General features: G+C 46.5%; 1 protein-coding gene across 1 annotated transcript; it reads left to right on the top strand.

The window, feature by feature from the left end:
- The first annotated feature begins 1,882 nt into the window (after window positions 1–1,882).
- POLR2G (RNA polymerase II subunit G) lies at window positions 1,883–9,937 on the top strand. Its single transcript, XM_083591607.1, has 8 exons — window positions 1,883–2,046; window positions 5,133–5,242; window positions 6,559–6,718; window positions 8,232–8,282; window positions 8,453–8,518; window positions 8,748–8,819; window positions 9,271–9,304; window positions 9,754–9,937. The coding sequence occupies exons 1-8, from the start codon at window positions 2,035–2,037 to the stop codon at window positions 9,765–9,767; spliced, it is 519 nt and encodes a 172-aa protein (XP_083447733.1). The 5' UTR covers window positions 1,883–2,034; the 3' UTR covers window positions 9,768–9,937.
- The last annotated feature ends 5,406 nt before the right edge of the window (window positions 9,938–15,343 follow it).

The raw sequence follows: 15,343 nt of genomic DNA, 5'->3' as shown, positions 1-15,343 counted from the left end.
GTTTGTGTCTTTTCATTGACTGCACACCCAACCAGTTTTTAAATTCTCAATATAATCTAAAGAGTGCAAGCCATGCTTCTGGTTCTTTATGGAGTACAAGAAGACAGGTCTCTGCCCTGGGGAGCTTACAGTATAAAATGTGAGGCAGAGGTAAGGGACGGAAGTGGAGGCAGGAATAAATAGGGAAGCAGTATGCTGGGTGTGGAGAACATTTGGGCCCTCCAGGCATTGCTGAACTACAGCTCCCATCAGTCTCAGCAAGCATGGCCAATGGCCAGAGATGATGGGAGTTGTAGTCTAGCAACATCTGGAGGGCCAGAGTTTCTGATACTGTACCTGCTGCCCTGGACTCCTTTGGGAGGAAGGGCAGGATACAAATGTAATAAATAATATGCAGTGACCTGTTTACTGAACATTCATCCTGATGCATTTGCAAGGAGGCTAGACAACGTTCATTCTGATTTGTTGACAGAAGGTAGTATAACAGCAGGGCACAGGGAGTTTAGGGGATTGTGCCAAAGCTCCATAGAAAAGGTAGGTTTTGAGGAGGAATTTGAAGGAAGTGCTTTGGTCTTTGCCAGCTGAGATGTATATTGCTAGGACCCACCCCATTCTTGTAGGATAGCAATTTGTTTTAAACCGTGTTTAACATTTTGTTTTAAATTGTTCTGACCTGCCCTGGGATGGTACGATGAAGGGCGGGTAATAAATTGTATTACTGATGCTGCTGCTGCTGCTGCTGCTGCTGCTGCTGCTGCTGCTAATAATAATAATAATAATAATAATAATAATACAGGAGGTATCTCATGGGCATTTTGGGAATAATCTCAGATGGTAAAATGGTAATAATCTCAGGGTTTAAACTACCTCACAGGATTGTTGTGAGGATAGAACAGGGAGAGGAGGAAAGCATCTATGCTGTCTTGAGCTTTGTGGAGGAAAAGTGGAATATAGATGTAATAATGAACAGCGATAATATGAAAGCAACAGCATGATGACATAGCTTAGTAGAGCAAGACACTCTAAATCTCGGGGTTGTGGATTTGAGCCCCATGTTGGGCAAAAGATTATTTCATTGCAAGGGGTTGGCTTAGATGACCCTCATGGTCCTTTCCGACTCTACAATTCTATGACAAATAAAAATACACACACAAAATAAAAAGTGAGTAAAAGCAGCTGCTAAAACCAGTTTGTTGCTCATTGTTTCCAGCAAGTTAAAAGCAATCCATTAAAAAAACACACCCTTGGATACATAGCTCTGGTAACGGGCAGACAGCCTCCCTCAAAGCACAGGGAAATTACAGGTAGCTCTCATAGGACGCTGCTGAGTCAGATGACTGGTCCACCTAGGTGTTCAGTGTTACAAGCACTGACTGGCAGCAGCATTCCAAGGTTTCAGACAAGGAATCTCTCCCAGCCCCACCTAGAGATGGCAGGATTTGAACCTGGGACCCTCTGCATGAAAAGCAGGTGCTCTGTCGCTGAGCCATAGCCCGCCACCCCCTAAGCAAGGGAACCTATGGCTCTCCCATCAACCCCAGTAAGCATGACCCAAGACAAGTGATGATGGGGACTGTGAGTGGCTACTAACCATACAGTACTGGCTATGTTCTCCCTCCAGGGTCAGAGGCAGCATATGTCTCTGAATACCAGGCTAGCTGGCCCACTGGCCTGATTCAGCTTGTAAGACCCTTCTTATGTTCTAATGCCTAGCAAACGTCTATGGAAAGAGCCGCCCCCGCCCCCGTACACCTATACACATCCCACTATGGGAGAGCCCTGTGCACCCGCCATGACACTATAGGCACTGGAATCGACCGCTGAGGCGCACGCGCAGGCGAGCAACGTTCCCTTCCCCTGTCCCGGCAGCTTCCTGTTTGCTTCGTTAGGCGGCAATGGAATCCTATCGCCGCGCAGCCAATCAGAACAAAGCTGCCTTGCAACATTTAGAACGTGCGGTGCCTCTGCGTTCCTTCCGGTCTCGGAAAGAAAAGAGAGGTGCGGACGCGCGCGTGCGCGCAGGCGGGCACCAGGATGTTTTACCATGTGAGTATTATTTTTTTTTTATTACTGGGGAGTCTTAGGGTTTTGCTCCTTTCCTGCTCGAGTGGTACCCAGGCACCCCACGTGGGACGTGAAAGATGTGGTCGCGGGGGCAAATGAATGATGTGCAACGTCAAGATGGTATTCTGGCCCTTCCGTCGTTATGTAGTCTTGGAATAAATAACTCAGTCGGTAGAGCAGGAGACTCTTAATCGCAGGGCTGTAGGTTTGAGCCCCACTTGGGCAAAAGATTCCTGCATCGCAGGGGTTTGGACTAGATGATCCCCGCGGTCCCTTTCCAGCTTTCCAGTTCTAGGATTCTACGTTTCTGTTGCAATCTGAGGAGTTCTCTCAAATTTCGGTGGCACCCAGTTGGAAGAGGAGGAGATCGTGGACAAGGGAGATCAAACGCAGCGCTGCTACTTGCCGCCCTCATCAGGTGCTATGCAGCCGAGTTTTACTCAGGGTAGACCTGTTGAAATGAATGGCCTTAACCTAGTCTTGTTCGTGGATTTCAGCAAGTCTGCCCTGAACAGAACCTTGACTACCCCAGCGCAGCCCAGCACTGTTTTGTGACAGTTAGCCTTAGAGGGTTTTTTTTTTTAATGTATAGGATTTTATTTATTTATTTATTGCAGTTATATCCCACCTCCATCGTTCAGCCCCGACACTGAGGTCCAGCTCCAAGGGCCTTCTGGTGGTTCCCTCACTACAGATGTCAAGAAAATAAACAACCTTTAGAAGACATCTGAAGGCAGCCCTGTTTAGAGAAGTTTTTAATGTTTGATGTTTTATCGCTTGTTGTTGTTGTTGTTGTTATTATTATTATTATTATTATTATTATTATTATTATATTATCCCCTCCAGAACAAGGCGGCATACATGACTCTCCCCCATCTTATTTAATTCCCTTAGGTTGAGAAGCACTGAGGTCCATGGCCAAGTGGGGATTTAAACCCTGGTCTCCCAGGTAGTGATCCGACAGTCTAACCACGACACCACTCTTGCTCTCAAATCAGCCTGGATCATCAGAAACGGATCTGTCACTCCATTGACTATGATGGCAAATGGAGTCTCCCTTGCCCACAGACACTATATCTGAAGTAGCTGCTGTGGACACACATCAGGTGGCAGTTGCATCTGGCTGGCTCCCTGTTGACATCTGGATGCTGGGCTAGAGTCAGATCTTTGGATGGACCAGCAGTTCTCTACTGCAATCCTAAACCTGCTTACCTGTTAGTAGACCTCATTGAAAATACTGGGGAAGGGTCACAGCTCAGAGCATTGCATGCAGAAACTCCCATGCTCAACCCCTGGCACCACCAGGTGATGGAGCTTCCTTGAGAAGCCAGTGTAGTGCAGTGGTTAATTGTTGGACCTGGGAGACCTGGGTTCGAATCTCCTCGCTCAGCCATGACACTCACCGTGTGACCTTGGGCCAACCATTGTCTCTCTACCTACTTTGCAGCAGGGCTGTTGTGGGGATTAAATGAGGGGGAGAACCATGTCCAGCACCTTGAGCCTCTGGGATATGAAAAGTGGGACATAACAGGCAACCAATCAGTAGTACTCTGGGGTTGCGGCCCTCATCTCGCTTTATTGGCCGAAGGAGCCGGCGTACAGCTTCCGGGTCATGTGGTCAGCATGACTAAGCCGCTTCTGGTGAACCAGAGCAGCACACGGAAATGCTGTTTACCTTCCTGCCAGAGTGGTACCTATTTATCTACTTAATAATAATAATAATAATAATAATTTATTATTTATACCCCGCCCATCTGGCTGGGCCTCCCCAGCCACTATGGGCGGCTTCCATAAAAACCAAAAATACAATAAAATATCACACGTTAAAAACTTCCCTGAACAGGGCTGCCTTAAGATGTCTTCTGAATGTCACGTAGTTGTTTATCGCTTTGACATCTGCTGGAAGGGCGTTCCACAGGGCGGGCGCCACTACCGAGAAGGCCCTCTGCCTGGTTCCCTGTAGCTTTGCTTCTCGCAATGAGGGAACCGCCAGAAGGCCCTCGGCGCTGGACCTCAGCGTCCGGGCAGAATGATGGGGGTGGAGACGCTCCTTCAGGTATACTGGACCGAGGCCGTTTAGGGCTTTAAAGGTCAGCACCAACACTTTGAATTGTGCTCGGAAACGTACTGGGAGCCAATGTAGGTCTTTCAAGACCGGTGTTATATGGTCTCGGCGGCCGCCCCCAGTCACCAGTCTAGCTGCCGCATTCTGGATTAGTTGTAGTTTCCGAGTCACCTTCAAAGGTAGCCCCACGTAGAGTGCATTGCAGTAGTCCAAGCGGGAGATAACCAGAGCATGCACCACTCTGGCGAGACAGTCCGCAGGCAGATAGGGTCTCAGCCTACGTACCAGATGGAGCTGGTAAACAGCTGCCCTGGACACAGATTTGACCTGTGCTTCCATGGACAGCTGTGAGTCCAAAATGACTCCCAGGCTGCGCACCTGGTCCTTCAGGGGCACAGTTACCCCATTCAGGACCAGGGAATCCTCCACACCTGCCCGCCTCCTGTCCCCCAGGACGTCTACTTGTACTTTGACGTGCTTTCGAACTGCTAGGTTGGCAGGAGCAGGGACCGAGCAATGGGAGCTCACCCTGTCGTGGGGATTCGAACCGCCAACTTCTGCTCGGCAAGTCCTAGGCTCTGTGGCTTAACCCACAGCGCCACCCGCGTCCCAGAAGTAAGTTAGTGCTTCTTAAAAAGTAGCCAAGTGTGTTATTGGAATTAAGCTTGTGACTAGGTGCTGCAATGAGTTCCCATTCTGTGCGCTATTTCTGACGCACTTCCGAGTCGGAGGACTCCCAGAAATAGCTTGTGCGCATGTGCACGAGCCTCTGACCCAGATGTCCACCGGAAATAACAATTGCACATGTGCACAACACTTGCGCATGCGCACAAACTATTTCCGGTGCTCCTCCAACCCTGCAGTGCAGTGCCGGTAAGAGCGGGCGGCGGGGATCGCCACGGGCCGGATAAATGAGTTCCTTGGGCCGTATCCTGCCCTTGGGCCTTAGTTTGGGGACCCCTGCACTAATGTCTCTGCTGTTCCACACCTGTTTTGCCTCCAGATCTCATTGGAACACGAAATCCTGCTGCACCCTCGTTACTTTGGGCCCAACCTTCTCAACACTGTTAAGCAGAAGCTCTTTACCGAGGTGGAGGGGACCTGCACGGGCAAGTAAGTGAAAGAGCAGAGTGGGATCCTCTTTCCCCGTGATACTTGGCGGTGTAGATCAGCAATGGCCTGGATGAGTGCCAATAAAGCACTGCACATTTAAACCAGTGTCATCCCTGGTTTTCCCTCCAAAGAATCCTGGGAACTGTAGTTTAAATCCGATCTTTATATGGAACAATGAGGACTGATATCTTACTTCGTTTTTAGGTGAAGGTTCATAACTCAGTGGGCGAGCATTTTGGCAGCTGTAAGGTTCTGGAGACGAGGACTCTGCTGCAAAAATAGTAATGGGTCTTTGACACCCCCCCACAATCCCACATTATTGCACCACCTGAGAAGCAGGATTGGATTTCTGCAATGCACTCTACGCGGGGCTGCCTTTGAAGGTGACTCGGAAACTATAACTAATCCAGAATGCGGCAGCTGGACTAGCGACTGGGACCATATAACACTGGTCCTAAAGGATCTTCATTGGCTCCCAGTGCTTTTCCAAGCACAATTCAAAGTGTTGGTGCTCACCTTTAAAACCCTAAATGGCCTTGGTCCAGTGTACCTGAAGGAGCATCTCCACCTCCATCGTTCTGCCCGGACACTGAGGCCCAGCGCTGAGGGCCTTCTGGTGGTTCCCTCATTGCAAGAAGTGATGTTACAGGGAACCAGGGAGAGGGCCTTCTCGGTAATGGCCCCCGCCCTGTGGAACACCCTCTCATCAGATGTCAAGGAAATAAACAACTATCTGACTTTTAGAGGACATATGAAGGCAACCCCGTTTAGGGAAGTTTTTAATGTTTGACCTTTTATCGTGTTTTTAATATTCTGTTGGGTGGGGTATAAATATTGTTATTGATATTATTATTGTTATTATTATTGTTATTATTAATAGCAGCCTGAGCCAGGATTAACTTGCGCAACTGTGACCAACAGCTTAAAAATAAATAAATCAGATGCCTAAAAGCAAAGGGATGGAAAAAGTTAACTTACTTACTCCACCCCCATCGCTTAGTCACTGAGGTCCAGCTCTGAGGGCCTTCTGGCAGTTTCTTCACTGCGAGAAGCAGAAGTTACAGGGAACCAGGCAGAGGGCCTTCTCGGTAGTGGCACCTGCCCTGTGGAACGCCCTCCCACCAGATGTCAAAGAGAAAAATAACTATCTGACTTTTAGAGGACATCTGAAGGCAGCCCTGCATTGGGAAGTTTTTAATGTTTTATCATATTTTTAATATTCTGTTGGGAGCCGCCCAGAGTGGCTGGGGAAACCCAGTCAGGGGGGTGGCATATAAATAATAAAACGATTGTTAATTATTTCTCCTCCTTCCCAGATATGGTTTTGTAATCGCTGTTACTACCATTGACAACATTGGGGCGGGTGTGATCCAGCCTGGGCGCGGCTTTGTCCTTTACCCGGTCAAATACAAGGCCATCGTCTTCCGGCCTTTCAAGGGCGAAGTGGTGGATGCTGTTGTGACTCAGGTGAACAAGGTGAGGTGAAATGTCTTGGGCCACATCCGCACTATACATTTAAAGTGCTATAGCTCCGCTGTATACAGTCGTGGCTTTCCCCACAGATTCCTGGGAAATGGAATTTGTTAAAGATGCTGAGAGCTGAGAGTTTTTAGGAGGCCTTTATTATTCTTACAGAGTTCCCAGAGTACCGTATTTTTCGCCCTATAGGATGCACTTTTCCCCCTCCAAAAATGAAGGGGAAATGTGTGTGCGTCCTATGGGGCGAATGCAGGCTTCGTGGACCTCTCCGCAAGCAGCGGGAGCGCTCCCCCTGCTTGCGGAGAGTTGCCTGCATGCCGAAGCCTGCGCGCGCTGAGATCAGTGCGTCCAGGCTTCGCGGACCTCTCCGCAAGCAGCGGGAGCCAGTGCTGGGCTCCCACGGCTTTCTGAGAGCTGTCTGTTTGGGGGCTGGGGTCGGGGGCAGCTCGGGCCTCCCCCGCCCCAGCCCCGCGCCTGGGGGGAAAATAATTTCCCCCCCTTTATTTCCCCCCCAAAAAACTAGGTGCGCCTTATGGGACGGTGCATCCTATAGGGCGAAAAATACGGTAGTTTAACAATCATTAATAATAATAATAATAATAATAATAATAATTTGTGCTGGTCCCGAGGGTTAACCGTGAGGTCCGAGTCCAGTCTGAGGTCGAGTGTGCGGTATGGAGGCTGTCCGTCAAAGCTGAAGCTGGGTCCAAGACAGGGAGTCGGGTGAGGTCAGGAATTTTGGCAGAAGAACAATGTTGCTCCCGCAACCTGGAACTGGGCTGGCTGGCTTTTATCTGCTCCGAGGCATAGGGCGGCCCCGATCCACAGGTGACTCGCCTCTCCTGGCCTGGAGGCAAGCACTCTTCCTGCGGGAACTTAGTTCCCTCCGCCTCTCTGCCCTGAGCCTCTGCAGCTCAGGAGACGCTGAAGGGTACTGGACCCAGAGGCAACCTCACCTTCCCCTGACGGGGCTGAGAGTGGAGCACCTGCAGGCAATGGGTCCTCCATCACCTCAGGAGCCAGAGCAGACTCAGCTGGTACCTGCACCTGAGGATCCAGCACAGGTGAGGACCCTTCAGGCTCAATCCCCAGCCCCGGCTCAGCTGGTTCTGGAGGTGGGGACTCCTGTGCAGGCTGGGATTCCTCAGGTTCAGCCTCTGAGTCCGAATTCCAGGCCATCACATTATTATTATTATTATTATTATTATTATTATTATTATTATTATTATTTTATCAATCCTCATTCCCAAAGAATTCTGGGAACTGTATCTGTGAGGAGAAAATGGCTGCCTAACAACTCTCTGCACCCTTGACAAACCACAACTCCCAGGATTCTTTGGGGGGAAGCCATGCCAGTTAAGAGGAAGTCCTTTTGCACTGGAGGGTCCCTCTGACTCGCTTTGCCGACGTCTGCCCCCAAGTCCTGGCCTGCCGTTCCTTGTGCGAATGCCGACATACTTTCAAGATGGGGGTTGCTTGAGAGTGATGTTCTTTGTTGTTCTCTCACCAGGTCGGACTCTTCACTGAAATTGGGCCCATGTCTTGCTTCATCTCGCGACATGTAAGTGCCCTAGGCTTGGCGGGGGGATGAGGGGCAATGTCTCAGCGGCTTCCAGAAGGGCTGTGAGGGTGTCAGAGAAGGCTGTCCATCCTCTACCACAGAACCATCAGCCCATCTTCCCTTTCACCTCCCCTTCAGCTGCTCATATCCCCTCTTAATTCTCTTTGCAGTCCATTCCCTCTGAAATGGAGTTTGACCCCAACTCCAATCCTCCGTGCTACAAAACTGTAGATGAGGTAAGTCATCCTCTCCTTCGAACCAGTTCAGAGAGTGGCTTTGCCTACCATCTTCCTCCTCCACAGTCTCTCTGTTGAGGATGGGGACAAAACTCGCATTTGTTGGCTCTGTTGTTGGCTCTGGCGCCACCTACTGACTGGCTCCCTGCCCTCTGCCCTACCATTCCCCAGTGGGCACCAGCCAGCCACTGAGCACAGCCCTTTGCTGTCTCCTTTCCCCCCAACGCAGGATATTGTCATCCAGCAAGACGATGAGATCAGGCTGAAGATTGTGGGTACCCGTGTGGACAAAAATGATATCGTGAGTTGTAAGAGTATTTATTTGCAATCTGACTTTTTTGACCAAATGATTTTTGAAAGCAGCTTACAGGTAACAATACAAAACAATAATACAAAACAAAAACAGCAGTTCACACACAGACACCCACCACCCTCCTGGCTCAGAGGCAGTGTGGAGTAGCGGTTAGAGTGCTGGACTGAGACCTGGGGGACCGGGGTTCAAATCCTCACTGGGCCATGGAGCTCCCCTTGGGCCAGTCACTGCCTCTCAGCCTAGCTTCGCCTACCTCTCAGGGCTATTGTGAGGAGAACATGAAGAGGAGGGAAAGGGTGTATTCCATTTCAAATGATATTCTTAAGGGATGCTTTTTGTTGATTTTATTCTTAAATGTTCTATACCACCTCGGTATAGTTTTATGAAAGTGTGAGTTATAAGTAAATGAAGAATAATGTTTTAAAAAATTATTTCGCAGTTTGCTATTGGGTCCCTCATGGATGATTACCTTGGTAAGTTTCCGTCTTTTCCCAGCATGGTGGATTGCAAAAGCTGCTGTTTTAAAAATAATTGAATTATTCGGGGGGGGGGACTTTAAAAGGGGAAGGGGGAGCTTGAACGATCACTAAGGGTTAAAGTATAGCCAGGCCATGTGATGGGATTATCTTCCCACTACAGAAGTGGGGGGCCTATTTCAGCTTGGGGGGCCACATTCCCTCTTGGTAATTTTCTGGGGGCTATGTTGCCTGCGGCGGGTGGGGTGGGAGGCGAAAGTGGGTGGAGCAATGGGTGTGAATTTCACTTTATGGTAGGCTAGTTTCTGAGCGCATGCCCACCCGCACCCTCGGGTGACTTGTGCTTTTTTTGGACATTGTGCAAGTTCAAACCACAATGGGAGTTCAATGCAGTTGCACTTTGGGGTCGGTGGGCTCATGTCTCTCCCTTCTGCTTTTCCCCACAGGCCTTGTTAGCTGAAGTAACCCGTCCCTTGGCTCTGTGCGGAAGATCCTGACCTGTGGCTTCTAGGAGTTGTATTTATAACACACGAACGCCATTTATCCAGGACTGCCGGCAGCTGGGTGACGAAGGCTGGACAGATATGACCCCCTCCCTTCTCATTAAAGGGTTTCTTGTTCTGTGTTCAAGTCTGCCTCCTCCGTGTTTGTTCCTTCCTCTTCCCTGCCCACCCCCTCCAAACTCCTTTTGCTCCCATCTTTTCCACATGGGGTGGGGCAGGATAGGAACACAGGAAACTGCTTCACCCTGAGCCAGACCATTGAGGCCACCTAACTCCATACTGCCTACACTGACCGGCAGCCGGTCACTAGGGTTTCAAGCAGGGAGTCTTTCCCTTTTTATTTTTTAATTCATCTTTATTGATTTAAAATATCATCTTACATATACCTTACAAATAAGGACAGCAAAATTAAACGCAAAAATATAAAAGAAAGAAATACAGTAAATAAGGATAAAAAGCAGAGTTAACAGTAAGAGATGAGCATTGACTATAACATCCTGTCTTTTCTAATAAAGTCTTCTGAAAGAAACTTCCACTCATTCTCATTGCACTTTTCCTATTGTCTTAATTTTATCGCAGTTTGTTTTATAACTTTTCCTGTCTATTTTCCTAGTTTATTTACTCCATTTGTTTATTTTTGTTTACCATCATTACTACTCCAAAATTTCTTTTCCTAAGTTATTTCTACAATCTTTAAAATTACAAGAGTTCTTAAAATCCTGCCAATGTTTCAATCTGCTCACAATACTTTTGTAAATACATAATGAACATTTTCCATTCTCCTTTAAACGTCTTGTCATCTTGACTTCTGAGCTTCCCAGTTGATTATGCCATTTCAGGATAGTCCATTAACTTGGTCTGCCAGTCTTCTGTGGTTGGGACTGTTTCTTCTTTCCATCTTTGGGCTAACAATATCCGGGCGGCCGACGTAGCATACATAAACAAATTTCTCTGATCTTTGATATCTCTTTACCTACAATTCCTAGTAAAAAAGCTTCTGATTTTTAGAAAAAGTTGCTTTAAACATTTTTTTTCATTTCATTGTAAATCATTTCCCAAAAGGTTTTTTACCACCTTACATTTCCACCACATACGATAAAAAGTACCTTCTGTTTCTTTACATTTCCAACAATTTTTTGTTCTTGTTCTGTACATTTTTGCGAATTAAACCGGGGTTAAGTACCCCTGGTACATCATTTCCATGTAATTTTATTTCAATAAAGTACATGCTGTAAATTTCAGATCTGTCTTCCAAAACCTTTCCAATCTATCATTTGTAATGGGGCTTGCCATGTGGACGAAATCCTTCGGTTTTCACTGTAAACGCAGCTTTTCTATTGAGTATAGTCTCCGTTGAAAAAATCCTTCAGTTTCCACCTCATTGAAGAAATCCTTCAGTTTTCAATTTTTAAAGGCGGTTGTTGTAACGTGTCTGGTCGTGATTGACTCACTGGAAACCCAGCTTCCGTTTTGAGTTTTCCAGTTTTCCCATGACCCTGTTCTTGTAAAGGGTCCGCATGGCCACTGGGTGTCACTGTAGCGCTGCTTCAGAAAACCTTGTTCTGGTATTTACATGAAAACCAATAAAATTATTTGGACAAAAGAAATGCTATTTAGAAGAGGAGGTGCTGGTCCTAATTTCTGTGTCTTCGTGTGCCAATTCCTCTGCCTCCCTCAAAATAAACTAAAATGACCTGTTTCATAGAATAATGTATAACTTGTTATAGAAAATTGTAAGAGTGTGTTTTAAGGGTGAAACAAACCCTTTCAAAACAACAGCAGCTGTTTTTCATGTTTTCTTTAAGCCTTTAAGCTTTTAGCAGTAGATTAATCAACAAAAGCTTTATTCTATTCATTTTATTTTATTTATTTTATTATTTATTTTATTTCATTTTATTTTACTTAAGTAAGTACCACCGGCACATCATTTTCATGTAATTTTATTTCAATAAAGTACATGCTGTAAATTTCAGATCTGTCTTCCAAAGTCTTTCCAGTCCATCATTTGTAATGGGTTTTGCCAGGTGGTTGTGGGAGGGAGAGATTTTTTTGTGCCCCCACTTTCACCTGAGTTTCAGAGCAGATCCTGGCAGGCTGATATTGTGTCCCACATCTTTTGCCCATTTTATCATAACAGATTTGACCTGTTCCTCTTTGGTGTCCCATTCCAAGAGCTGATTATACATTTTTGACAATAATTTAGTATCATCTTCTCATATATCTCTTTGAAATCTTGATGCTTCATGACTAAAAATTTTCTTTTTGTCACTTTTTAAAGTTTCATTTAGCTGAAAATATTGTAACCAGTCTGTAACCTTTTCTCTAACTTCTTCAAACTCCTTTAATTATAATATTCTTCTGTTAGGCCACGGGGTCCTGGTGATTTGCCTACCTTTGCTTGTTTAATTGCGTCCAGAACCTACAGAGCTTATCTTCCTGGCTTCCTTGGGCTGTTTTTCCGTTCTCAAAGGGAATGCTGAAGTCTGCCATTAGGATTTCCTTGCCTTAGAATGCGTGTAAGTTTAGGGTTAGAGTTAGATTGAAGTTTAACTATAAAGTTAGGATTACACTTTGGGCTATGGCTAGGGCTAAATTTAGGGTTGGGGTGAGAGGGGTTGGGGTTGGGGTACTGGCATCTGGGAGGGAGACCTTGCCTCCTCTCCTTGTTCCTGGCAGCCAGGCACCCTCCGACTTCCCATTGCAAGGTTCCGCTGAACTCCCATTATGTTCTGTATCAGATATTATTATTATAATAAGAGAGAACATCAGAGCAACATAAAACAATAACATTGCGGGTCAAAGAGGATGGATCAGAGACAAGTACAAGAGCTGCTGACCAAAATGACGGAGGCACAATCTAGTGTTATTGTCTGCGTCTTGAATAAATCCTTCGGTTTTCACTGTAAACGCTGCTTTTCTATCGAGTACGGTCTCCGTTGAAGAAATCCTTCAGTTTCCACCCCTTTTGAAGAAATCCTTCAGTTTTCACTTTTTAAAGGCAGTTGTTCTAACGAGTCCGGTCGTGATTGACTCACCGGAAACCCAGCTTCCGTTTTGAGTTTTCAACTTTTCCCATGTCGCTGTTCTTGTAAATGGTCCGCGTGGAATAACCCCAAGTGGCCACCGGGGGTCACTCTAGCGCTGCTTCAGAAAACAATCCTTCCTGTTCTGGCATTTACATGAAAACCAATAGAATTATTTGGACAAAAGAAATGCTTTTTAGTAGAGGAGGGGCTGGTCCTAATTTCTGTGGCTTCCTGTGCCAATTCCTTTGCCTCCCTCAAAAAACCAAAACTTTAAATGATCTGTTCTGTAGAATGATGTATAACTTGTTTTAGAAGATTGTAAGTGTGTGTTTTATTGGTGAAATTAAAACAACAGCAGCTATTTTTCATGTTTTCTTTAAGCTTTTAGCAATAGATTAATCAACAAAAGTTTTATTATATTCATTTTATTTATTTTATTATTCATTTTATTTAACATTGCGGGTCAAAATGAGGGAGGCACAATCTAGGGTTACTGTCTGCGTCTTGAATAAATCCTTCGGTTTTCACTGTAAACGTGGCTTTTCTATCGAGTACGGTCTCTGCTGAAAAAATCCTTCAGTTTTCAAATTTTAAAGGCTGTTGTTGTAACGAGTACATCGTCGTTGTCTCACCGGAAACCCAGCTTCCGTTTTGAGTTTTCAACTTTTCTCATGTCGCTCTTCTTGTAAATGGTCCACGTGGAATAACCCCAAGTGGCCACTGGGTGTCACTGTAGCGCTGCTTCAGAAAACAATCCTTGTTCTGGCATTTACATGAAAACCAATAGCAATATTTGGACAAAAGAAATGCTGTTTCGAAGAGGAGGCGCTGGTCCTAATTTCTGTGGCTTCGTGTGCCAATTCCTCTGCCTCCCTGTTCTTGTAAATGGTCCGCGTGGAATAGCCCCAAGAGGCCACGGGGTGTCACTGTTATTTTTACTATAGGAAGAACATTCACCAGCACTTTCTTGCCAGCCGCTCCTAAGAAACCCCTTTATGTATGCAGTTCGGCCAGAATTTTATCCCAATACAAAGCACTTTTGTTTCTCATTTTCACCACTATGTTCATTTCCACGCACACTTTCCTCTCAAATGCACAAACACTGGCTGCTTGGAGAAACTGCATGGCGCATTTCGGACCAGTGAGAATTTTTTAGAGCGGCTGTGTTTTGAATTGTTTTGGAAGGGGCGCATTTGAGAAACACAATTGAAAGGGGACTGAACTGGATTCCTCCCGCCTCCTTGGGGGTGATTCCTTGGCTGTGCGAGGGCTCCTGCGAGACGAAGGGGAGCAGCGCCAGGTTCCTGCAGTGCTGAAAGGAGAGAGAAAACATCACATTTTAGTGAAGCGGGTCTGTGGCTGGGGAGGGACGTTTTCTGGTACTTCCCAACACCATGGCCTCTCAACCTCGCCTGGTGGCAGGTTTCAGGTGCTTCCATCTGTCTTTTGGTGCCAGCAATATTTTCCCCCAGAGGAAAAAGCAGCGCCATTCCTGGAGACCCTGCAACCCCAGGCCGATGTGGGGGGGTGGAAAGGTCATGAGTTGGGCAGACTATCTGCCTACACCACAAGCTCCCTAGTGGGGGAGGAGAGCTGGGCTGGGGGGGATGAACACCTGGCAATTCATGCACCTCTTTGGTTGCAGATAGTACACGGGTATATTTGTCTAAAAAGCCTGGATCACAATTTCCTCCACCCTGTAGCACCTATGGCAGCTCATTTTCCAGAAGTCATGTATTTAGCATTAACTCTGGCAGTGTCTGCTTGATTCTGACCCAACTCAGCCTGATGTACACATTTTGCTCTAGGGGGCTTAGTTTGGTCACAACTGAGTCTCCACTTCCAGAGTTCATGTGAAATACATTCTGTTAAGTTGTGGGTGAACATATCAGACGACCCAGCAATTCTTCAAACAGCTCTTGTTTATTCACAGGCCAGAACAGAGCTGAACTGAAGGGTTCAGCCAGCCTGCTTATATAGAGCTCCAGTACACATAATTGTAGCAACTTTCTAAAACTATCCAATCACCGAATGTCACTTTCGATCCCTTATTTGCATAACTATCTACAGTATCCCCCTGCTGGCCCAGGGTGAGAACTTCAGTACATAACACCCCTCCTCACCGAGATAAGGGGTTAGTTACAATCGTAATGGTTTCCTTATATATACAGCACTACACATAATGTTCCATTAGGCACAAAAGCATATTGGTTACATTTCACATGCTTCCATTAGACCAACAGTATTACATGTCAGTATTACATGAGAGCCAGTGTGGTGTAGTGGTTAAGAGCGGTAGTCTCGTAATCTGGGGAACCAGGTTCGCTTCCCCGCTCCTCCACATGCAGCTGCTGGGTGACCTTGGGCCAGTCACACTTCTCTGAAGTCTCTCAGCCCCACTCACCTCACAGAGTGTTTGTTGTGGAGGAGGAAGGGAAAGGAGATATCAAATCTTAAAGGGAGTGAAAGGCGGGATATCAAATCCAAAAAAAAAAAAAAGTCCAACA

This window comes from Podarcis filfolensis, assembly GCF_964270895.1.
Source record: "Podarcis filfolensis genome assembly, chromosome: 16".
NCBI lineage: Eukaryota > Metazoa > Chordata > Lepidosauria > Squamata > Lacertidae > Podarcis > Podarcis filfolensis.
The sequence above is the reverse complement of the archived record's forward strand: the minus strand, read 5'-3'. Positions and strand labels throughout refer to the sequence as shown.

What these genes read in the sequence shown, in the direction of transcription:
- POLR2G (XM_083591607.1), top strand. An exon ending in TTGTGACTCAGGTGAACAAG is followed by an intron (nt 6,719 to 8,231) that starts GTGAGGTGAAAT and finishes TTCTCTCACCAG; the next exon opens with GTCGGACTCTTCACTGAAAT. An exon ending in CTTGCTTCATCTCGCGACAT is followed by an intron (nt 8,283 to 8,452) that starts GTAAGTGCCCTA and finishes TTCTCTTTGCAG; the next exon opens with TCCATTCCCTCTGAAATGGA.